This window comes from Paramormyrops kingsleyae, chromosome 2 (genome assembly GCF_048594095.1).
Source record: "Paramormyrops kingsleyae isolate MSU_618 chromosome 2, PKINGS_0.4, whole genome shotgun sequence".
NCBI lineage: Eukaryota > Metazoa > Chordata > Actinopteri > Osteoglossiformes > Mormyridae > Paramormyrops > Paramormyrops kingsleyae.
The window spans coordinates 6,368,760-6,394,627 of NC_132798.1; the positions used below are offsets into that span (position 1 = coordinate 6,368,760).

The 25,868-nt window shown below is 42.4% G+C and overlaps 1 protein-coding gene and 1 long non-coding RNA gene across 3 annotated transcripts; one reads left to right on the forward strand and one right to left on the reverse strand.

Moving 5' to 3' along the window:
- Positions 1-2,229: 2,229 nt before the first annotated feature.
- Positions 2,230-21,887, reverse strand: LOC111857486 (uncharacterized). Its single transcript, XR_002841366.2, has 6 exons — positions 21,747-21,887; positions 18,352-21,422; positions 3,462-3,516; positions 2,863-3,019; positions 2,479-2,596; positions 2,230-2,393 (listed from the first exon to the last, which is right to left on the reverse strand). It is a non-coding gene; the product is annotated as an uncharacterized lncRNA (long non-coding RNA).
- On the forward strand, positions 21,386-24,550 carry kazald3 (Kazal-type serine peptidase inhibitor domain 3). 2 transcript variants are annotated; one of them, XM_023838407.2, is made up of 5 exons: positions 21,386-21,497; positions 21,728-22,110; positions 22,303-22,463; positions 22,851-22,998; positions 23,319-24,550. In XM_023838407.2, exons 2-5 carry the CDS (start codon positions 21,729-21,731, stop codon positions 23,402-23,404), a joined length of 777 nt encoding a protein of 258 aa, XP_023694175.1. In that variant the 5' UTR covers positions 21,386-21,497; position 21,728; the 3' UTR covers positions 23,405-24,550. The 2 variants fall into 2 exon arrangements, with proteins under 2 accessions (XP_023694175.1, XP_023694174.1); XM_023838406.2 differs by having other exon boundaries at positions 21,416-22,110.
- Positions 24,551-25,868: the final 1,318 nt, after the last annotated feature.

Sequence of the window (25,868 nt, forward strand, 5' to 3'; positions counted from 1 at the left end):
TACAAACTCATATTGCCCTAAGACACAAGGCTAAGATGCTGGGAACCGCGATCGCCAAAACCAAGAACGTGACTCAGATGTGAGAGATCCGTGGAAATAGCTGGCTGCTGTCCCACTGCCAAGGAGGAACAATTGAACTGGGTGCGTATGTAGCGGGGTTTGACACAGGGTCACAGCAGGGGTATCACTTTCTGGGGGGCATCTGCATCATTAGCGACGCTCAGAGGAGGAGGTTTGGGGGCTCTGGCGTTGTGAAGCAGTCGGTTCCTTCAGAGAGACACCGAACACAGCTGAAGAATCTTTGTGTTACAGTCTCGAGGCTCAGATGCATAACTTCAGCTGCATGCCAGAGGATGGCATCAGGATTAAGTGAAAAAGAAACAAGCTGCTCGTTTTACTGAATTAAGCCCGACTGAGCTTTATATACAGAATTTGAACACGGCAGGAATTAAGTGCCTTTTTTAAAACTGGCAATATGTCCCAGATCAGTGACTTGCAGATCATTTAAGAATCATTAATTTAATTTACTTAACAGCTATACAACAAGCTTCACGCCTCAACATCAAAATAAAGTTTATTTATTTAATTTTTTTGGGGGGAGCAATAAACATTCTAAAAATGTGACCCCCTTAAGACAAGTATTTGGAAAAAATTTTTTTTGGGGGATTTCACTTGTAGTGGGACATCCAACCTCTATTAGCCATGTGTTCAAGGCTAGATTTATATACTTACAAGGTGGTTATTTTTTAAGATGATAAAGGGTTAACATTAGATTTAATCTTTTCCATACTGGATTTTTACAAAAGTGCACAACTGTTACATATCTGTACACTGCACATTTCAAAATGCTGTCAGCTAATATACTGATTTTAATCTTGTGACTTGACTGTATAATTAATTGTAGCTTGGATGTATGTAAAGCATATACATTTCAAAGTGTGGATAGTGGTCATTTTTAAAGGTGACAAGAGATACATCAGTGACATCACAGCAAAGCGAGGAAGAATATGGTGGATTATATGATCAGGAAAGGGTTACTGCAGAGACAAGGGTGCAGGCGACAGGCACTGAGTACGATTCTATGCCACGCCGCGTTTGCCGCCTGGATCACAATAAATGAGTCTGGGCTCCCAAAATGGCAGCAGCTCCAGCTGGCGGGGGCAGCTGCCTATGCCCCCCCTCCACTTCCCTCTTCAGATCTCCAGTCTGCAGTTCACACCTGATCACCAACGGCTGCACTTCACACAGGAATTTTCCATTTTCTATTTTCTCTCATCGTTGGCCCACCCGCCCCCCCGGGCAGACAAGTGGTGCCCCCCCCCCCCCTCCCTGGAACAGGCAGACTGGTGACAAGGCAACCAGCTTGGGACACAAACATGTGTCCGGAGACTTGCTGACACTCCAAGCTCCACGGCGACTATGACAACTGAAAGGGTCTCTCTGCGGTCGTGGCTTACAGAGGACGCACCGGATCAAAGGGGAAACAAACATAAACGCTGTTCATCTTTATAATTACCAACTCCAAAATACTTAATATGCTCCAACTTAAAGCCAGGAAGACCATCATCTGAAGTAGTGCCATCTCCAATACTAACCTGCTACTAGCTATGGTCATCAAATAACAGCTAATAAATTATCTTAACCATGACATAACAGAAAGTGATATATAAATTACAGGAAAGAATTTAGAATGGTCTCTGCAATGTCAGAATAAATGAATAAATGCCAGAGATGAAGACATCTGGCTAAGACACCATGACCTTCCAAATGCTTCTGTTCTGTGGTACATCGAGTAGAACAAGTGCAGCAAAAGCAAGAGGAAAGTAGAAACATAACAGGCATTCTCTCCTGGACCCCATTTCCACTGTGAGGAATAAGCCATGACCCCTGAATATAGAGTCTTAGTCTTATCTTGATGTCTAGTCTTGATTGCGAACACCTAGACGTTGATTAAAGGAGACCAGCGGTGAAAGAGCCCTCGGATCGGCTGAACTGCGTTTCAACCCGCCGACCGCCTCTGATGAGGATGCAGCAGTGATTGCATAGAGGCATTTACTCCTGGGTCAGTGACGCTTGCCTCTTACCTGCCTCTGACCTCTGAGGGTAAGGGGGGGGGGTGACCTCCGTCAATCTCTCCTCACATTACCTTCTTCCAGTCCCCCACCTCGTCTTCACCCCCCCCCCCCCTCGGTGGGCTACGTGCCGCCAATCTGCCGTCAGGTCTCCAATGGCGGAGTCGCTTGCGGAGTTACTTCACGGACCTGGTGTTGACCCATCAGTCACTCTTTTAGGACACATGACGACGAAGCCCCATGAGGTGTGATGACGTGTGGGTCTGGGGGCTGCTGTGGACGGCCTCCATGCCGATTCCTCTGCCCAGGCACATCAGACTTCTGACAATTGTTATTTGTAAGCTCATCAGTCATCTCTAGGTCCTTCTCGAGTACAAATTACATCTAACTGAAAAAAGTGATTTACCGTGTGCTGTTCTGGAAGTAGAAATCAATGATCCATATGTCCAATGCAACGTTTGATTTGGAGAGGAGAAATCTGTTTGAGATTGTCCTGGCGGGGATTTTGAGATTGTGTCCAGTGTCTGTGTGGTTAAGGGGGGGGGGGTAGAGAAGAACTTGAAGAGTGCCTGCCGTTCGGTAAACAAGTCTCACTGGGCACCCCAAGTCAAAAGCTTACAATTACAGTCACAATAGCACACAAAGTAATGGAAGTAATTGGCTTAGCTTTGATGCTTGGGGAGGGTCAGAGGGTCAGGGGGAGAGCAGAGTAACAGGACACCTCCAAAGACAGCACTTAAACACTTTAGAAAAAAAAAACCCCACAAGTGCAGCTCCTGTTTCCACTCACCTGCACGGGGCTCCATGGCATTGCTTCCCAGCAAGTTGATACAGGACCGAGGCTTCCAGTGGCTGGCTGGGAACACGTACAGACAAGGAGCAACAGAAGATCCCTTTGTGGGGACACTCTGTCGTCCTTCTGTGGTCAGGGGCCACAGGCTTAGCAACTACAGAGCAGAAGTCCAGGAAACCGGTCCCCATAAGGGGAAAAAAAACAGATATTTATCACGTTATGGGGACATTGTGTCCCCATAAGGATAGGTAAACCCGCTCGCACACACACACACACACACACACACGCACGCACGCACACACACACACACACACACACACACACACACACACAGTGATATAGTATGAGAACTTAGGGACACCAATTAACCAATTAACTGCTAATATTTAGACTGTGAGAGGATACTGGAGTACTCAGGGAAACCAGTGCAACATGAGTAGACATAGACCACACCCATGGACACAAACCCTATGAAGCACTGTGTAGCTCCATGATGAATTCAGAAAATTCGATCTGCTAGAACATGAAACTCAAAGTCTACACACCATGCAGCATGGGTGGAAAATGTGCATTGGGGCAATGAGAGGGGTACATACCCAGCGTGACAGCCTCCCTGGGGGGCACTTAGCATGGGACCTTTGCTGCCTCTGACTGCAAGAGATCAGGGCGGAGTCATTAGAGGGCAGCCAGCAGAAATCAGTTTACCCAGGTATTATATATCAAACCAGATGCAGGAACATCAACAAGTAACAGACTTTTAATACACAGAAATTACACACACTTTTGCAATGTGTTCACTGTTTACGATGTAAGCATGCTGTGATGCCACAATTAACTACAAAAAACACTTCTTAGATGTTCAGAATACATTAAAGCCAAGTAAATATTAAATACTGTTCAGTGATAAAATGCCTCAGCTTCATGAGTATGGCAATGCAGGAGTATGGAAATGGGGGACTCTGGTACCCCCCAAACTCCAGTCAATGAAATCTACTGAAGGGGACATCCCCCCCCACCCCTCAGTTTTGTGTGGCAGGTGAAATTTGTACTTTGGGGAAAATAATAGCGTAACCCTGTTGTAAAGAGTGAGAGATTTTTTTTACATTAAAAAAACACGGAGGCATTTTATTTCAGATATTACATTAGCTTTATGATATTTAATTAGATATTTTTAATGTCTGGGGTAGATGGAAAAAGACAATCAAATGGATGTGGAGTCAGGCAATCTCAAGGTGAACATTTAGCCTACCGATCACTTCCTTTCCAGAACATCTCACAGATCAAGCAAATTGTTTGATTAAATCGGAGAGTGAAATTGGCAAAAATAACATCTGTCTTTTGAGGCAGTGCCGTACTAAGGCGGCTCCTCTACACCAAAGTCTACACAAAAACCCGAATGAAGATGCTTCGACCTTTGGGCCCACGGCCGTTCCCCTGAGTCGCTCTTTGAAGCAGAAAGCACAAAGGGGACCAAGGGGTTGGAGAAGGGGGCTTTTCTGAGGGTCTGGGGACGGGAAGGCAAAGAGCTGACAGATGTTGTAGGCGTCAGCAGGCAGAGAGATAAAGATGCAGGTTTGGGAATGTCTATAGTTACATGGCAGCCAACATTCCAGGACAAAATTCTCCCCAAACCACCCTCTTCTACCCCTCCCTCACTCCTGCTTGCTCTCTCTCCCTCTCTCTCTCCCTCTCTCTGAGGCTGTCAGATTGAGGGGCAGACAGAGGGGTCCACAGCAGGGGGAGGCTTGGCCTGTCCATCACACAGCCCCCTGTGGATCCCAGTGTACCCTGTCACACTCTAATTAAAACAGAACCTGCTCTGAGGGGCGATTTCTCAGGCAAAATGTTACAAAATGAGGCTACAGCTCCAGGTAGCTTTATTTTTTATTAAAGTGACACCGTGTCTAGTGCATGTGGCAAAAATATAATGCACTATTCAACAATTGTATCCACTAGCATGCTAATTGTAGGGCATTAAGATAAAAAAAAGGCATTCACACTCATCACAGAGTGAATTTATTAACTGATAAACATAAAGTGACACAAGAGGCAAAATGAACCATAAATTTTAATTGAAGGTCCCTTCATTATATTTGGTAACCTGGTAAAGAGAACATTGACGTAAAGAGAAAGGTAGAAGAATCGGAAATCAAGCTAAAGAAGGCAAGCAAGAATTCACATTTCCACTTTTAATTCAAAACCATCTTAATTAAAATCTCATCTGATAGGACGAGTGACCTGTAGCACATTAATTAATGTCCATGACTAATTAGTGACTTTATTGTAATTATCCTAGCCTGTAATCCAGATTCAAACAGGTTTAAGGCAGATTGTAATGCACAATGAGATTAAACTACATCTGCACAATGCGCAAGTGTCGTGTGCAGGGAAGTTTTTAATTTCCTACAGCTCTAACAGGCTTTTAAAGATGGATGAATGAGTATGGGCGCGTTTTCCTAACTTTCCCGGCACACCAGAGTCGCCGCCGCTGAATGAAACAGTAGGGAACAGAGGGGAAACACTAAAGATTTTGTCTGAATGTACAAATACACCCCCCCTTTGAGTCAAACTGGCATAAAGGGGGGGGGGGGGCTGCAGTGAATGGCGAGCTGTGAGGCACTGTATATGCCTCCTAACCCCCCCAGCACGGACCAGAGCTGCTTCAATACACAACGGCACCTGAACCGTGAAAGGAAGGTGAAAATTAAGTCTAGTTTGGGGGCATTAAAAAAAAGGAAAACTGGTTTATCTCCCGAGTGGAACAATGCGTGCCCCCCCCCCCCCCCACCATCTAACACACAAGCAGCCTGAGAGACCTGAAAGGGAAACAGCATGGCTTTTTACAAAGGCCTATTAGAAACAATTAGTCCTAGCCGCTGCGGTTTGATTTGGGGGCTAATTGCTGGCCGGGGCTGAGGCTGTGTGTGAGGTGGTTCGGATGCCTGGTGGGATAGAGGGCCCTGGAGGTGGGCGGGGGGGAGACAAGGCCCCCACAAAGGCTGCCTTTATTTCACATTCAGGTGCTACAATGTAGGTGTGCTCAAAAGACTTAATCCTACATTCAAGCCCAACAAGAAAAGTCTTTCACATTGAAAGGTAAGTACAACACTGTTGCAGGTATTCCCTCCCAGCCCCCCCCCCCATTTTCTTCACCATGTGACAAGAAAAAGCAATTACCAAAATTATAGCCATTTTTTTTGCTTACACGACAGGAATTTGGTTTCTTTCAATTCCAGGGACTGTCCGGGGAGAAACTTGATCGGAGCGCCCTGTCGGGAACACCTTCAGAGCAAAGAGGGCCGAGGCGAAGCGGCTTCTCGCTGAACCTGACTCAACTGAAAAGGCATTTTGACAGCTGAGCTCTGGGATGCGCACGGGCGGCTCGTCACAGCCACGGCCCGAGCACGCTGTAAACGCCCCGTCAAACCTGCTGTTTTTGTAACTCATACTTTCACCTATGGACACGGCAGCCCTTTCATCCACCCCCCCCGAAGTCAGGCATTATGCGTTAAGTCTCCTCCTGCTCCGAAAGCTCACTGGTTCTTCCTTGATTCTGCATTCCGTCGTGCCATTTACGAAAGCCTATGATGTACAGGTAAAGGGTGAAGAATCCGCGAACAAAAGAAACCCCACGGTAGGCACCTCCGACGTAGTCTCCTAAGCAGGGGGGGGGGGAGGGGGGGTGGCTGTGATCACCTCTTACACGGGACCGTTTCACCAGTGCCTCTGACCCCGAGCGGTGCAAAAGGTTCACCGCTGGTGGCTTCTGGGCCATCACGTTTTGCACGATATGCAAAATTTCCACCGTGACGCCACAAACAGTGCTGCGATAATTTGCGTCAACTGACGTTAAGCACAATGCTAATATATAGTGACACAATGATGCGACTGTTTCATTTACTCGGTCCCATAAGGGAAATCGTGACGTGGCTGGCTTTCCCAAAGCCTCCACTCAGAGAGAGACATGTACATCAAAGGGGGGTGACCCAGTCAAAGGGGTAATAGAGGAGTGAGGGGGCGACAAATGCGGGGGCTGTAAAACTTAACAAGGTGTGAATGCCCTCTCGGCGGCCCGACCCTCCAGCGCACGGTGGCCCTGCTCGGGTGCCGTGTCCGGGGGATGGGACACTTGTGTTTGTAGAGGAAACATCAGGTGGCCAGTGTTGGCCGCAGTGCTACTGGACGCTTCTGATTTATCTGCACGCTGCAGAATTATGAGCCTAACCTCTTCACCTCCCAGCCATTTGTGTAGCCCCCCTGGCTCTGTTCAGGCAATTAAACACCCGTGCATCTGCCCCCCCCGGCATGCCCTCTGGTCCCCCCCCCCCCCCTCATCCCCACACCCCAAGCCCTTCCCACTGCATTTCACCAGCTCTGGGTGTCAGCGACAGTCTCTCAGGGGGAATGGGCACTGCGGCCCCGGTGCTCGCCTCCATGCTGTGGAACATTCCGGGCTGCACCCCCCCCCCCCCCCACACACTCTCCAAGTACATTCCCAAAGCATATCCAACAGTACAGAACTACTTTTGCATGCAGTGTTGGGGAGTAGCTAACTACGATTAGTGACGCTATTACCTTAACTACTTTTTCAGACGCTTATTAGTGCCAGTGCTACTTTTAAAGCATTGTAACTATTTATTTTTTACAAATAACAATGTAGCGCGGCAAAATGCGACAGTTAAAAAATACTACAGGTTATCGTCAACTGCGGTTGTATGTGACTTACGACTGATCGACTTAAAAACTGTTCCAAGAAAGCAGGTACGTGACCAGGACTGCACTGCACTAACCCTAACCCTAACCCTAACCCTAACCCGCACGTGCAGTGCGTTGCCCCGTGTGACAGTATGACAGTGTCTGCCCCAATGGCCGGCAGCGTGAGCATCCCCGCCAGACGCTCATTCCTCCATCTCGTGCTCAGGCTACAGTGTACATTTGTATCTGTTTGTGTAACAATAATGAACTAACAAAACGGTGGCAAAAAGGTTAAAAACACCCCAAACAATATGACTTAAAGATGATATAATTTTATTATACAGTATACTATACACATGATAATTTTTGCCCATAAAATAAAGGGCCAATTACGACCAAATCCACTTACAACTGGTCAGTCGGAACAGATCGCAGTCGTAAGTTGCTTTTTGTTTTATAATGTCCTTATAATTAATACTTCAATAACGCCCTGCATTACAAACTTTACGAAGATATTTTCTGCTACCTGTGTTTCTGATGGGTGTTTTTGCTCTTTTTGTTGTCATTATTAAAATGGAAAATATAACGGTCAGCAGAAGCACATTTATAGTGCGAGAGCTAAAGTTGCCCCCATGCGCATTTTTCTGCCACATGCGCAGTGAAATGCGACGGCTGATAACGCATGGCGACCATCCCCCATCCTCCTTCACCAAGCTTACACGGTGCCGCCGTCGCCGCGGCCGCGTAAATGGCCCTCATAATCATCTTCATCTCTCCCGCCGTCTGTTTTCCTAACCCTGAGCTCTGTTAACAGCACAAGGGGACCCCAGCCGGGGAGCCCCGGCCTGCACCTTGATGCCTGTCACTGCCCTGTTGGGGACTGTCATCGGCCCTTCGCCCTAACCCCCCCACCCCCTGATATTCAAACAAAACAGTCCCTTTTAAAATCCGCCCCCCCAGCCACCCCCTGGCAGGTCCCCCTTCTTCTGTGTGTAGGGATTTGACAAACCCAGGATTGGCTCATCTAAACTCCAGCCTGGAGTGGGGGGGGGGGGACGACACACTCTCTGCTTCTGTGAATGTGTGACTGGGACTCACGACAGGGACGCTGGTCTACGTCGCTTGTGTTGACAACATGTGTCACACATGGATAATTAGATAGAAGAAAAATGTATTCTAACCCAATAAAACGTAACTGCATATGAAACATCCTGCGTAGAAACCTTGCTCTTTATTACCGATACAAATACAGTATTGATGACTAAATGGAGCTAAATTTAAGGAGATAGCTAAAGCAGGAAAACACTGGAATGATTGGCAGGATAATAAAAGAGAAGAGGGTCAAAGGTTACAAAATTATTTTAAATATTTGATTAATAAACATAGAAATCGTCTTATGTAGTAGTACATATGTAACCAAAGTTTTCTTCTGGATGACTGCAGCCAATGAGACTCAGTGCTGCCCTCTGTCAGCTTCATTTAGAAAAACATTTCATATGAAAACTGTCACACACATTTACATTTTACATACCATTACTGGTGTACTGTTATGAGGAGTTTTGGTGCGTTTGTTTCCATCAATACGTCATCCTTCAACTATCATGTACCATCGAAATGGTACATTTTGATTACCAAAACTGCCTAAATCTGCAAAATCTTACAGATCAGTGATGGATTAACATACTACATAGTATGAGCTGGCATTAATGTAATGTGTACCAGAAAAGAATCTCACACTTCTAATCAGTTTAAAGTGCTTAACCCCAAACAAACACTGAAACACCCCCCCCCCCCACCCACACACACACACACACACACACACACACCCACACACACACACATACACATAAACATGTTGGGTAAACATATCTTTATGGGGACTGCTCATTCATTTCTCTGGGGAAAATGCAAATGCTAACTATGACAACCTTAACCCCCACCCAGCCATAACCATAACCATAAGTAACCAAACAACTTTAGTTTTTTCATTGCAGTCACAGATTTTTATTAAATTGAGTTTTCCCTTATGGGTACCAGGAAACTATTTCCATAGGTGGTAATTAGCGAGAGAACATTTTAAAATGAATTTGAGGAAGCACTTCTTTACACAGCGTTGAGTTGGAGTATGGAAAAGTCTTCCTACTAGTGCAGCAGAAGCTAAAACCCTGGGTTCCTTTAAATCAGAGCTAGATAAGATTTTAACAACTCTGAGCCATTAGTTAAGTTCTCCCCAAATGAGCTTGATGGACTGAATGGCCTCCTCTCGTTTTAAAAAATTTCTTATGTTCTTATATTGTTAGTGGTGTACTGTGATCTAAGTGTTTTTATGTAGGGATTTTTTGGCTCCAGTTTCATAAGACTGATTCATTTCAGCTTTTGGTGAATTTTTTTAATTTGAAAACTGCTAGCTTGCTCGAAGTAAATTAGGGACAGCAGCACCTGGACCCTGTAATGGTTCTTTTAATTTATGATGAACAACAACATATGAACAATACACAGATTCGTCAGGCATACAAGGAAACACACATAAAGATGATTTCTGACAAAGCAAGTGTAACACAGATGTGAATCAGAAATCACATTCCAGCAATAGAGTTTTAAATGAAGACAATGTTCAGTTTTTATGGGAGTTGACAGCAGTTGACAAGCCAATGTAGAAAGTCTGAATGACTTCACTGAACTGTATACTGCTGTGTCATTTAAGAGAAACGTGCAGACAATATTAACCACAACATAAACCAATATTTATTTTGCAGTCATGATGCCTAAATTAAAATTAAAAATCAAACTAACAACTAGGGCAACTCCGGATTTTGTCAGTCAAATCGGATTCAGCTGTTCAATACAAATATTCAGATATTCATTTTTTTCTTTCTTTTTCTATATAGACTATCTGGCAATTAGAACATCCACTGACATGAGTTTCAGCGATGATTTCCACCGTGCATATAACTATTATTCCACTGTGGCTCTCAGTTCAGCTCGAGTGCTACAACCCTGCTTTGTTATTTCTTTTTGTTTATGTTATAGATCTGTCAGAATAATGAAACAGGCAGCACACTTACACATGCATCTCTGGGGGCCCTAGGCTGACACAGGTAGCCCCCCCCCCTAACTGCACCATTGGAGATAAACAAGGAAAAAACAACAGAACTTCAATAATATGCTAATCAAAGTGTGGAATGCTAGTGGTAAAACTTACCAATCAGGGTGGGGGCAGGAGTGCTGGCGGTAAAATCCACCAATCGGGGGGAGGGGGGCATCGCAACAGAGGGTTGACTGGTCAGATTTAAGAAGTGGGCTACTTTGTGCCAGTTCGCATGGCAGTGAACAACCAGTGGACTCCAGCAATAAAAGAAAGTCTCGTAGTTCAGTCTCGAGTAGAATAGTCCATTATAGCTGAGACTGGGGCAAGTTTGTCTCTCCTGAAAACTGTTGCTAAAATGCAAATAACATACATGTTCCTATCATTTAAATGATCACATTAAGTTCTGTCATTAATTGTAACTTCTGGAAATTCTGTCTTCATGAGGCCCCTAGTTTTCAGGGCGATGTCGTCGATGGAATTTCAAAATGCTTGATCGTCACGTGATTCATGTAGACTTCAATTAGTTCCAGGAAGCCCTTGGCGGGCCATTTGAATGCATCAAATAGAGTGAGATTGAACGGCGATTTTTGGTGATTAATAGACGCATGGAAAGTGGAAAAACTTGTATGCAGTCTCACAGCAGCGGTGATAATAAAATGAAACATAATGCCATTATACTATTAGGCTGTACAAGTATGGAACAATAAATCTAATAAGTACAATGAACAGGCAAATCACTATGAAATGGATATTGCATATGGATTACAGAATGGTTAATGACAAAAGTTTGGCAGTCTTATGGAATATTATTTACACTATACAACTTTTTTTATTTTATTTATTCACTATACAACATAGAATATAATCATTATGATATTATTAAAAAGCATTCCAAATACCGATGATGTAATCATTACAATGTAAGTTTATAATGTAATCAGCACAATGTAATCAATTGAGTATGTATTTGCACCTCGTGTTAGCCTCAAAGTTTCTGGTAGCCATTTTATGTTAGCCCTGAATATTCACCTTTATTAGTGTTATACCTTATCACTATGTTGAAGGACAAATATATATTATCAACCCTCTAGTTAGACAATGTGCAACAAGCTGAAGCTGCCAAGGTTTACTACTGAATGAAGGGATTCATCTGAGTTCACCAGAAGTTCACGGCTGAGCATTTTTAAAAAACCAAGTGGAGATGGTCGCGCCACCATTATGTTCGGTCCAGGGACCAAACAGTAAAAGAAATGATGGACAAACTTATCACCTAGGGGTGTGGATTAAGGGAGAAAACAATGATTGTGAATGGTTGAAGGAATGATGATGCTCAAGTGACGAGATATTGTTACACGATAAAAACTTGTATATAAAACAGTATTGGACACACTTGCAAGTGTCCGGCCTTGGTTGTAACCTCATTGTCTTCTGACTTCTGAGTTCGCGGGGAAGGAAAAAACCACAACAGTCTGACTAAAGAAACTCATAATGCAGTACTGTCTGCCTGACGGTAGCAGTTTGGATAGTTTGTGGCTAGTACTATAATTTCACACTTATAACTTGTTATTATAGACATGCAAACATTTACGTTCACAAATTATGAACTTTCTTCTTTCTGTAAAATACACTTGTAGAAATAGCAGCCATTTTTGGATGAACAGGAAGAGGAAATTGTCCAGGCCCCACCTTTAGATATATTTGTCAATTGAAAGCTAGGATTGTCTTCTACAATTAACAGCTTTATAGCCTTTATTGGCTGAATGGTACAGTTAAAAAGAAGTGTCTTCAATTTGGAAGAAAAATGAATTGCTAGATCACAGGAAGATATTTAAATATTTTTTTTGAAAAGAAATAATTATATATTTATGATCCAATTGCACAACAGGACTGAGTGATGAGTTTGTAATGAATGGTGTTGGTGCTGAAATTGATTCCTCTGAAGGTAAGCATGTGTGAGCAGGGTAGCTCATATTGTCACACCTGTTGCAAATTTTCCCATAAACTTTGGAATGACCTGAGGATGGATTTGTAAACATGGACCCCCAGTGATGTGGGAATAGTAATTGGGATTCAGCCCCTTAAATTAACAGGGAGTTCACTAAGATGACCTTTAACCTTGCCCAGGACACAGACATCAGTTTTCCTTTTTGTTCCAAAACTGAGGCTCTGAACAACAACATCATTACTTCAGAGAATAGACAGCTACAGTACTCTGAGAATGGGAGAAGATGGTCACTTGCAGGGAGAAATGCTGGAATTTTTTTGTACTATAGATTGACACTGAAATCAGTCAATGTTTCTTGTTTGTTTGTCTAGTATTCTGTAGATTATGGCAGCTTTGAGCAGATCCAGAAGTATCCCCTTATTATTTTTAATAATAAAGGCAGTAGTATCCAAAAACAGCATTAGCTAAATAAGCTAAAATAAAACTTTGTTAGTTTATGGATTTTGTTGCAAATTGTAACAAAGTAGTTGATCTCTAACTGTGTTCAAATAAGTTTATGTTGTTAGTAAGGCTGCCCCCCCTACTATTCAAATACTGAGTTTTAGACCCGAAAGTTGACTGTGATTCTTAATATGCAGATTGACGTAATTGACTCTGGGTGGCTGGATGAGTGAGACAGTGAGTATGTATGTATGTATGTAGTGTTATTTGTTTTTAAATGAAAATAGTTATATCCCTTCTTTGTTACAATACCTAAATAGCCAATGAGTTTACAACTGCTGACTATAGCATGTGATAGAACCTGATTTTCCTTTTCTCATCAACACTCTATGGTCTAGAACAAGAGTTTCAGTCTGAGGAACAGTACAGTTAAACCATTTACGGAGCAGTGGAAGACAAGTCTGAGTGTCCATTTTTGTGTACTTATCCTCACAATGGATACAGTAGAAGCTGGTCTACTGAAGACAACCGTACCCAACCCTTTGAGAAGACACTGGCAAGAACCTCCTCAGTACTGAAGCTTATGCTTTTGAGGAAGAACAGTATAGAATTAATAATAGTTATAATATTAAAAGAATGCTTTCAAATGACTTTCAAACTTTGGCATATGCTGTGGAGCTTGGTTTTTAAAGAAGAATGCTACAATAATACTGTAACTTCTGGCAGACCGAAACATCACAGCGGCAATGAGAAACAAGGAGTCTTCTTTTAAAAGGGAAAAGAATGCCCTTTTATTATGCCTTAAAAGGACTAACGCAGGCACTAAACAACCACTGAACCACACATAATGGGGAAACACAAGGAGGTCTGATGCTGGACTGTAAGGCACACGCACGGTGAGTAATTTATACAATGGCTAAGGACTTGTAAGGATCGGACAGGGTTCACGTTTGACACAGGCAAGGACTCGTGACAATATGGAATACAATATTTACAATTACACAAACAGGAGCTATTTACACATCCGCGGTGCATGCTGGGATATGCCAAATGGCCTTGCTATGCAGAGCCAACTCACTGGAGCTGTAATACCTTCAGCCTTCTACTGGAGAATAGTGATCATTATGCTTGACTTGGTACATGATATTTGGTATGATGATGAGTACTCAAACACAGGATGAACTGATTGGAGATATGACTAAAAACTCCATGTGCTAAGCTATCAATAGCATCTCTGACACATGCAAAACAGATGTGCAAAGACCCTAAACAAGGATTTCAATGTGATGATCTTTTATGCAGTGCAATATCAGCACCACTGTTTCCTCTATTTACAATCTATTTGTGAAATATAGATGTTCTATATTTATCTCCATGATATATCTTGCTGTTTGTATGTCAGATGAAAAAAGGCTCTCAGTTTTCAGTACACAGATACTAAAGGGACAGATCACCAGCCTACAACAACACCGAAGGATGAACAAAAGAGCTGAGCAGCCCTCCAAAAACCAGGTAGACAAAGAAGCTTCTTTCCATTTCCCCAGACGAATTAATCAACTAATAAGAAACAATACCTTGAACAGCTTTAACAGCTGCAAATAATGCTGGGGGTAGTAACCTCTGAGCCTTTGTACCTTATGGCATGTAGAACATCTCACTTCGTGTGAGATGATGTATGAGTCATGCAGGTTTCCAGCAGGTGGCGCACTGTGGCCTTCACATAGGGCACATTCTGAGTCATCCGCTGGCACATTCTCAGTAGGCAGTGCATGCAATGTGGTGCTACCCAACTGTGCTGGGAAAACGCTAGAACCTGTAGTTTTAAAAGAGATGAGGGATATTATTAGCCAACCTTTAACTTTACTATTCCAGAAATCGTTATCTGTGGGTGTGGTACCTTCTGATTGGAAGCGTGCTAATATAATGCCCATATTCAAAAAAGAGGATTGCATAACTGGAAAAGTAATGGAAGCTATAATCCAAGTGAAAATGGTAGATTACCTGGATTCAAATAACACTCTGAGAGATAGTCAACATGGATTTAGGAGAGGTAACTAATTTACTTGAGTTCTTTGAGGAAGCTACAAGCATGAGCAGCTCCCCCAGCTGGAAAGCAGTGCACTGACCTCATGAGAGCTGTTTGGATCTGGCCAGTGGCCTGTACTACGAAGCGGGGTTAGTGGCTTATCGGGGTAACTTGTCGAATTTAAGGTACCACAGTTTAAATGGACTTAATATTCGTTTACTTACATTTTGCCCAGACTACCTTAAATCCGACAAGTTACCCCGATAAGCCACTAACCCCGCTTCGTAGTGTAGACCACAGCTCTGCAGTTTAACCGAGAGGCAATCTAAACAAAGCTGATGGACCACATCACAGGGCAGCAGACAAAAAAGCACTGCTTTTTTCTAAGACCTCGCAGTGATTACACAAGAAGATTGTCTTTCATAGCAAAAACCTGGCAACCACTTGTGACGGGGAATGCAGAGATCTCAAATACTGAGCATACCTTCAAATTAATAGGCACCAGCTACGTTACTATGATTACGGTCTTTATTGTGCATCATGGACAGGATTTGTGAAGCCATCTCAAAAAAAAGTTTGTATTTGTATAACAGGTATGTGTAAACAAAGGAATGCAAATCTCAACACACAGAGCTATGCAGTACACCAAATCTTTTCTGGTGCAAAAACAAAATTTTGTAATTTTCCTGGTTTGTTATTAGCTAAAATGATCTTTAGGGGGGATACAACCTGAAGTGAAAAACAACTTACTATTTCTGGGCAAAGATATATTTTTGGAATGAGAGTTCTGCATTACATCCATCCCGGTCACATGACTCCTTTCTCAGTGGCAGTGAACCACAAAGCTGTATCACAAGCATCCAATGACATGCAAGCCTGTCTTGTAAATAGTCTTAACCCTTTGAGGTACAAGGAGTGGAACAGATAGAGGCTGAAGAGTAGAAGAACCCAGAATTACTTCACGAGGGAAACAAACACAGTGTCTATTGACACAGTCAAGTCACCTTCAGCTCTGGAAAGGTGCTATATAAATGAAAGATTATATTTATTATTATTATTATTATTATTATTATTATATGGCGCTTTTACAAGAGCTTGCAACAGGCTTTAGAGAGAACTAGAGGTGTGTCCACTGTCTCTGACACCAACCAGATCTTGAGAAAAATGTATGTACATTGTAGATACAGAGAGTCCTGTGGACACGTCAGATACTTCAATGGCTTAAAAAATGTGACTGACAGTAACTACCTGTTTTGAAAAAAGGGTTCTGCCTGTTCCACGTCCAACAATGAGAAATGTGAAAGCAGTGTGCTTACTGATGATAATGCCAGAATTGTCAACAACACTTACACAGCAAGAGGTCTGACTGATTGACTGAGGACCACGACAAACAGTAACAAGCCCCCCCACCAACAATCACTCAAGCTAGACTGCATGATGACGTGTGCCCAGGTCTCCTGATGAAAGGCTTACAGTACCACTCAAAAGTCTGAGTATACCTGTTTGACACCAGGATTTTTATAATTATCTATACAGAGAAGCTGGGTATCTAAGGAGTGAATGTCGATTTTACAAACTGTGGATATTTAAAATATTGTGGTCGAATGTCCATGTATTTAGATGGATTGACAGATAGAATAGATAGGGTTGTGCAAAAATGACAGATTACGTACTAATCAAAAGTTTGGACACACCTATCCATATTATTTGTCTTGTTCTCTAATAATTATAAAGACATCACAATTATAAAATAACATGTGAAATATGTGAATTAACTCTATAATTATCCCACTGGGACAGGACACCAGAGACAGTCCAATTCAATCGGTTTCAGTATTCACTGGTGGAATAAGTGTAGTTCAGTTCAGAATGTACTTTGACTAATTGCATATTTTATTTCCCCTACTTCTCCTGGGGGGTGCTGCCTGGAGATCTCAATCTATCAAGATGTCCAGCACACCCTGCAACATGTGACGTCGCCTCTTCCAATGACGTTCGTGCATCCAGCTCGCCGTTCTGCCTGTGTCATCCTCCATGTATGACCCGCTCCCTGCCTTCTGGCTGCCTGGCGATTGGAGGGAGCGTTGGCACCGGCTTGTCATCTCCCCCCTGCTCCCCGTTTGTGTTTCAGATTTAACTGTATTTGACTCTCCCTGCCGGCCCCTGGAGGATGGGCTCCCCCTTTGAGTCTGGTCCCTCCCAAGGTTTCTTCCTTCTAGGGAGTTTTTCCTTGCCACTGTCGCCTATGGCTTATTCACTGGGGGCTTTGGGTGGGGATGCTGTAAAGCGCTTTGGGACGATGTAATGTTGTGATAATGCGCTATACAAAAATAAATTTGTTGTTGTTGTTGTATTTATCTCCTTGGGATTTGCCCTGTATCGCTCGTTTTAGGTTTATCGGAATATAACCCCATCGTAACCTGAGGAGCGTCTGTACTTGAAGGAAACCTCACAGTCAGCTGTCCATCAGATCAGCACATATCTCCATAAAGTGATTCAGCAGTGCTGCATATATCTGTCCCATGATACTACTGACATAAAGGCCGTAGAGGAGGATGATCCAGATATTTAGACTGTGTTAAAAGCAGCCTTCACGAGGAGGCCTGAAAGGCAGCTTTCAGAGCTTGAGGAGATCCACCATGTGTCAGTCATTGATGGTCTGTTGTGTCGGTCCATTACCTCTTCTCTCACTGGAGGCTGACATTCAAATTGTTGTCCCCTCTGCTGTCATACCAAACATCCTGTTATGGTTACATGCCGGTCTGGTCATTGCCTATATCTCATCGGAGCTTGTATGGGAGCAGGTAAGACATCAGGAACAGCTTGCCAAATATGCCGTTCTCCTGTGTCAGTGCACCGTATCGCGCATCATCGGGGGACTGACTGACAACCCACCCCTTTGAGAGAGTGGCTGAGGGGTTCATATGCCTGGACAAGTTCCCATTCATACCACTGACAAAAGAGGCTTCGGAAACATTCTGCAGCAGCTTTATAGGAAGTGTTACATACCAGGGAGAAAACATTTCTCTGATACACAGATTCTAAAGCTGTACAACAAGATAAAGTATATGCTCAACTATCTAGTAGGTGATAGATATTCTTCTACAAAAACAGTTGACTTCACTCCGCTAATTCAGGGTCAGGAAGAACAGGCAGGACAAAGAGTCCAAAATGATGAAGTTGCCTCCTGTCAGCTAGAGTATATGAAATTAGGGGAAAGCGGGTGGCAGGGGGGCTTAGAGACCAAGATAGAATAGGAGGCATAAACATGAGAGAAGCTGTGAGACTTACCCAAGAGCTACAGCGGCAGAAGAACATTAGTGCCACAGAAAAGCCACTTTCCTGGTGTTAGAGGATCCAGTCAGGTTTCCCGCTCCCTGCAAAGTTTGCCAAGCGCTGTCCGCACTGCCGTATCAAACTCTGCTTCTCAGTCAGTTTTTAATACCTTTGGCCTCTTCTGTAGCCCAAGACTATGCCACATCTCAAGTGGAGATCAACATCCCAGGCAACGTTTGAACTTTTTTTGTTCAGGAAAAGTCATTGTGGATAATAGTTCCCATTTTCAGATTCGGTTTCCCCATTGTGTCTTTCCAGATAGGCTTGCATAAATCCATTTTGCACTGCTGTGCTTATGATAAAATACCAAAATAAAACAACTTGTATGGGTTAAAAATGATTATATTGTCTTATATCCAGAAATGTAACTTTTTGTCTTCAGAGGGTCTCTAATGGCAGTTGACTAATCATTTGCCTTATAGTAAGTCCTCCCCTGTATTTCAAGGCCATTTAAGAAAAGATAAACACATGTACACGTTATGTGAGGTAAATACTAGCGCAGTTTGAGCCCCGTATTTAAATCATGCACCTGTCCGGTAACCCTATAAACGCCACGCGAATGTGACCCCGCCTATGCTTTCGCCGGTCTGCCAATTCACACGCTAGAGGGCGCCCGTACCTAACCCAGTGGGGCGTTTTCGTCCAGATCCTTCCAAATGGGTCCGTGGCTCGTACGGTGCACCTGGCTGGGTTAAGCATTTTAAACGATTTAAATAGATTTGACACCATTATACATGCATTAGCCGAAAATGTCAAAATAACTGAGATTTCACCAGAGAAGAAATAATCATCAGGTACCTGCATATGATCCGTAACTAAAAGAACAGAACATTACCACGATCCAGTCATTCCGAAACGTCCCATAAGAGCAGCCTGTCGTTGATGAGTGCAGAATTGATATTATGTTTCTAACAGAATTAAAATTTTAAACATGTCTTTAACTGCCTATGATGATTGTTCAAATGAATATTATCTTCCAGTGACAGAACTGGATTTATACAAGTGGTCTTCGTGTGTTTTGTCCCACAGTTCGCACTTCAATAAAGAAACATAATTACACTGAATAAACATTGTTAAGAAGGACTACAAACAAGCTAATAGCAAAACAGCTGGGCTCATAGATCTGGCAGCTCATGCATTGCTAAATATATCTACTATAAACCGCAGTTGTACTCGTTTCCTCTGTTTACTGGTCACACACTCTCTTCACATAGTATCCATGCAAATCACATAACAAATTTCATAATTTTGCTTTGTACTCCATTCATACTCCAGCTGCACGGTGTCACGCCTATATTCTATAACACAACAGAATCACCACAATGCAGCTTGAATTAATATTTCCATTATATGTTCTTATGGCCTTATAAAAGTCATATATTACTTGTCTAATAAAATGTCACATTTTATGCTTTTATACAGAAAGACACACACATAGAATGTGTGACCGGATTTATTTCCTAGTAGTACAGATTTATAAATTATCTATATATCTAACAAAGCAACCCAATTAAGATTCTACTTGAACCTAAACATAGTAATTCCTCAACTTAAATATGCCTCGGCCCGGATTACTAAGCAGGTCTCTTTTAGCATTAATACATCAAAAGATCATTTTGAATGCATAGTAAGTGGGTTCTATAGTTATCTAATGTATCATTAATCATGAAATATATTCTTTGATATTATCAAGAGAAGTAGTCAAAGTAACGTGCTTTGCCATCTTCAGAGACCTGCTGGAACCACCAGGTCATTGTGTTTCCTTGCTCTGCAGGAACATCTGTTGCCTTCATTCGAGTCCCTACAGATCTGTGCTTTTGCTCAATAGAGCCTGTAAAGCTGCTTGTGGCTTCAAGCAGGAGACTGATTGCACAAACATCAGAGGAGGTTCGTGGCTGAAAAGTGCCATGAGTGATATTGTGTATTAAGCAGGAGACGTATAAGACATAAGAAATTAGACTCACAACTAGTACAACCATACTTTTACAGTGATTTGGGATATAGTATGTCTTTGGATCCCATGGAGAGAGTGCTTTGAATTCAACATCTGCATGTATGACCTTTTCTGAAGATTTTTCATTATAAAAAGTACTATTTTCAAATCTTTAAAATATATCTTTGAGTGTATTTTTTTGTGAAAATTAGAAAAAAAAAGTTGTATGCACGGTTAAAGAGTTTCCTTGAATGTTGTCCTACATTCAAGTCTATAATTTTGAAACATCACTTTTTAAAAACACTCTAAAATGCTAAGGAAATTATAAAAGGTAGATAGAAAGGAATAAAAGACTTAATGCGGCCAGTTCTAATGTAATCAAACTCCTACATTTTTGGGATCGTTTCTAACCCAATACGTGTAAATACAAAGCAAAATCGTGCCAAATGTAAGTGCAAACAAGTAAGGGAAACAAAGGAGACAACTGGCACTTATTTTATGTTGTACCGCATCTGTAGTCCTGTGTGTTGCTGCCATCGTGTGGTTATGATTATGAATATCAAGCTTGCCACGACATGCATTTCTGAATTGACTGGACCTCGTGTACTATTTTGCACATAACGCTAATATTAAACACACAGACCACGTCAATAAATCCATAGAATGGAATTAACATGAGAGGCAAAGGTTTACGTTTAGTTTGAGTTCGAGTTAGTTTGAGCTTCGAATCGTACAACCAACTGTCTTAAATAGATTAGTATACAGATGAACTGGGAAACTTTTCCCAAGCATTTCAAGCCTAGGAACAAGACCAGTCTCCTGTGGGATGGGCATCGATAGAGGGCGAAAGATAAAAGATTTCCTGTTGACTTTATTTCCCCGGGATTTTACAGTCTAGATTTGCGTCCGAGGTTTAAAGAAGCTTTTCGATCATTTGCTTTTCATAGGCTTTTGTTTAAATGCATCTTGCGTGTTCTGTTATTGTTTTGTGCGCCAACAAGAACGGGAGGCACCCGAAAGACCCCCCACCCCCAACCCAAAAAGCTTTAGGAATGAAGACAAGACACATGAAGTCTACTCCATAGGCAGGACGCTGTGGAAAAAAGAAAAAAAAAACTATATTACAAAACCAGAAGAGAAGAAGAGCCGACGACTTCTGGAAAAAAATGTTAGGATTATTATAATTTCTCTGACATTTATCAATAAGCAGCACGATAAGTGGAAACAATAAGTGGAAACAAACTGAAAACAGCTGATAGCTGTAAGATCAGACCTAATCAAAATGTTATGGAATATAATAGTTTTAGTAACATTGTTGCAGCTCAGAAATAGTGAGAGCTTCCCAAACAGCAGACTTGACACCACCGATGAAGATGGTGACTCCGTCTATTTCCACAGCATGGAAGCTGAGACCTACGGCAGGAATGGGACGGAGTGTGAGCGGTGTGTGCCGCAGCAGTGCCCGGAGGCGGTGGGCTGCAGAGCCGGGCTGGTTCTGGACAGATGCGGCTGCTGTTACGAGTGCGGCAACTCGGAAGGGCAGCCGTGTGACCTGGACAACAGCAACGTCTTTTCCGGGCTCTGCGGGTCAGACCTGCGGTGTGAAATCGACATGTCGGATCTGAGATACGGGGAAGTGCTTGAGCCGCAGTGCGTGTGTGTGTTTCAGGAGGCAGTCTGCGCTTCCGACGGCAGGACTTTTATAAACCTTTGCCAGTTTAAAGATGCGGCTTATTCAAAGCCAGGGCTGCGCATCGACAGCAGCGGGCCATGTCAAACAGGTATACATCTTGTGTTCTTAAATAAGTAACAGAGTTAGTGTTTCACCGTTTCCACCACAACAACAATTACTGACGACTTGATAATACAAAATATCACGACTTACGCTGATCTTCTGATAAACCGTGTGATATATAACGTTTGTGATACAGTTTTTTGGTTGTATGTCTGCGATTCCTTTTCCTGTGGGGAAGTTCCCCTTATCAAGGTGCCGCCACACAACCGCGTGAACGTGAGCGGCAGCACCGTGATGTTCCTCTGCGAGGTCTTCGCCTTCCCCATGGCCTTGATAGAGTGGCGGAAGGATGGCAGCGACCTCATTCTACCAGGGGATGACCCTCACATCTCTGTACAGGTACAGATCACTGGACAAAACCTAGCTGAAGGACCAGCGGAAGATCATTTAATATATACCTCTGAAATTTAATAAGTTCAACGTGTGTATAATTACTTTGTTTAATACTTCTATAAATTGTAATGTTGGAAAGCATTTAATCTACATAAAAGTGCTCATGAAAATTATCGACCGGATGCCTGCAATGCAGGAAGCTGAATAGAAGGAAAACAAATTAAGTAACTGCCATTCATGTTTTTGATTCTCTGAAGCCCTGCATAAAAACGCAATATGGTAAAGATTAGTGACATAATTCGCTACACACAGGCTAGTCGAATCAGCAACAGTGTAGCCTATATGTTGTGGAATGTATGGTAATAAACTGCTTTTCCTGGTCATGTTGGTCAGTCACGCGGAGGCCCAATGAAATACGAGCTGTCCAGCTGGCTACAAATCGAGGGTGTCGTCCCAGAGGATGCAGGCATGTATCGCTGTGTGGCCCACAACCATCTGGGCAACATCTCTGCGTCTGCAGTGCTGGGAGTTCTGAGACCAGGTATGAAGGACTGGGACCATGTATGAAGGTTGTCCTGCATTTTTCATTACAGTCACACGCGATGTTTATGCAGAAGAGCAAAATTCAACTTGTGTGCACATGATGCACTATAATCTGGTGTTGCTTACAGAGTGCATAATTAGTTGCATATAGTTGAAGACGGTTAGATGGATGGATGGATGAAAAATATACTGGACTTGTAGTTGGTTCTTCTTTGGATATTATACATACCATAAAATATCAAACATTGAAATAAATATTGCATAAGAATGATTACTAATATTAGTAATAATTTTTCTTATTGTTGTTATGGTTTTCAGAGGAAGTGTCTGCATTTTCCACAGAAGACATGCCAGCGTCGTTTGCTTATGATCCACAGAGTGACTATGACGAGGACTATTACTAATGCCGTCATCTGAGTGCATATGGCAGGGGGCAAAAGCACAGTGCTGCCCGATGGAAGCCAAAGCTGCTAAGGTCTGCGCTACAGACTGTGTTTGCAGTCAGCAGCGCTTCCTGAGGTTCCCTCTGTGAACGGGACCTTAACACCAGGTCGGGCTTCCGTGCCATTGGCCTGATTCAGGAACAAAACAAAGAAGAGAAGCTTTGTTGCCACAGGCTACCGGCACAACTGGCTTTATTGCCCAATGAAGCTGAAGAAGGCCACATTTTAAGATATTTTAACAATGTGTGTTATTTTAAACAAAAGAAGAAGCAGATGTATGTTTTAAAGACATGTCCCATTTCCTCTGGGATCATATACATACATTGCAGAAAAGCTTTTGATTTTTGAGCATGTAATACTTTCCTAATTATCTAAATAACCTATTGTCAGAAAGCTATCCTGACAATGCCCTTTATGATATCCCAGACGTGTGTCACTGGAATATATTATGAATGTCTTACTGTGTCCTTTTCTAATTATTAATGTGCACTTTTAGCTTAGTGTTTTTGTTTCCATATATTGTATCTCTTTAATCTGTGGACCAAATGTGTCAGCAAGACAAGCTCAGATAGTGAAGTTTAGTCTACAGATGGTTTTAATGTTTGGCAGCACTCAAGAATCCAGCGATGAATGGTGTCCACATCATATAACAGGGAAGTTGTTGATCATTATTGCAGATGACATGTTTCTAAATCACAGATTTCCTAACTAACTCACAACTTCAGCAACCCTAACCCCCTCCCTTGCATGAACTCACTCTGCTTTTTAAGAGCCCCCCCCTGCACCCCCCCCCCCCCCGGAGTCTGTTTTCTCTTCTGTGTTCCTCTGCCAACATACTGCTCCTGTTTGGATATTTTTATGAAAAGATCATGAATCCCTTGAATGTGACATTTTCCAACACTACAGTAGAGTTCACTCATTAATCTAATGCATATATATTTTATTCCTTAAAACTCGTATGTGAAGTTTGGTTTTTGTTTTGTTTTAGGCACAGATGCTTAAATGTACATATAACTGAAACAATAATCTAGATTCTACTGTTGATTCTGGTATTATTGTATCTCTATGTGTGAAAATACATTTAAATAAAGTCCTCTTATGATCACATGTCCATTAAATTCCACTAAAAGTATAGTTTTTCTCCAAGTTAAAAATCTTTCATTTAGCACAAAAGCCACTATGTCAAATAAGTTAGTGTAATATAATTTCCCTAAACCTTCATTCCAAGAAACAGAAACTGATTGAATGTGTAATGTAAGACTATTAACCACAAGGAGGTTCTGTCTGAGCTTTAGTGCTAGAAACCCCTAAGCAATGCAAACTGGTAAAGTAATTAGAACCAAACAAGTATAAACCAGCCCAGCGAAATCATCTAGCCTCAGGGAACGGGCTCACAAGCAGAGAAAACAGACAGTCTTACATTCTCTCCATTTGCTTTCTGCTTGTTCGTTCCTTGGCTTTGTGTGGTGAGTTCAAAATGGGCTCCCAGGAGGACTGGAATGGTACCCTGGGTAGATTTCTGTGGAGCATCATCCCCTAAATTCAACAGAAGTTACATGTTCCCTTTTACAGCTGGCAGAATCCTGTGAAAAAGAGGATCTTCTACAGCTTCATGATCTGCTGTTTCGTGAACATGCCTCATATCGCGCACAAGGAAAAGACATTTGCTAGTAGGGAAAGGAAAGCAAAACAGTTTGTGGGAGGCAGGTCTGCAGGACTGACGACACAGAGGGACCTGAAGTGGAAAGCATGACATTGCTTGAGGAGTCGCCAGCGTGTCTAAACTGGAACCCAGTACGTCGTACTTGCAGACTGTGTCTTTAAAACTGCTTGTGAATTTTCACTCAATATGCTCGAATTGTAACGGAAAAAGGCAACATCAGAAAAGCACACGTTCACAAATATGTTGTTGGACATTTCCAACTTTAATCTCATCAAATATATTTCAAAATTTTGTTTAGCAGATCTATTAATCTGTTTTTTATGGAGACATAGACTCATTGATGATTCAGCTAACTGAATTTCTATGGATTTACCTCTGAACTTAGATATTTATAAAGTGGTTAAAAACAAACTAACAAACAGCTGTTAAATAGATCAGACACCGTACTTGGGTGTAATGGTACACAGAAGCAATTGGGGAACCTCTGTTGACCAGTCACTGTAACTGCATGCTTTACTGAATTTAGAGACTCATAACTGTGCTTGAAGTGCCTTGACTTCAGTTTCAGATACTATGGAAATTGCATCTGGTTATGAATATAGTTTGGGTGCAAAGGGAATATCTCCCTGTGCTGTAGGAACAAAAAGTTCCTAAAAGTCAAACTTAAGTACAATCTACTGTTCAAATACGAAGCACATACGGAAATTTCCACTGTAGGGGATTGATGGTTAGAGGCCTACTTTTACGCCAAGTAATTGAGGC

What these genes read in the sequence shown, in the direction of transcription:
- kazald3 (XM_023838406.2), top strand. Translation starts at nt 21,612, where the DNA reads ATGTTATGGAATATAATAGTTTTAGTAACATTGTTGCAGCTCAGAAAT. An exon ending in CAGCGGGCCATGTCAAACAG is followed by an intron (nt 22,111 to 22,302) that starts GTATACATCTTG and finishes CCTGTGGGGAAG; the next exon opens with TTCCCCTTATCAAGGTGCCG. An exon ending in ACCCTCACATCTCTGTACAG is followed by an intron (nt 22,464 to 22,850) that starts GTACAGATCACT and finishes CATGTTGGTCAG; the next exon opens with TCACGCGGAGGCCCAATGAA.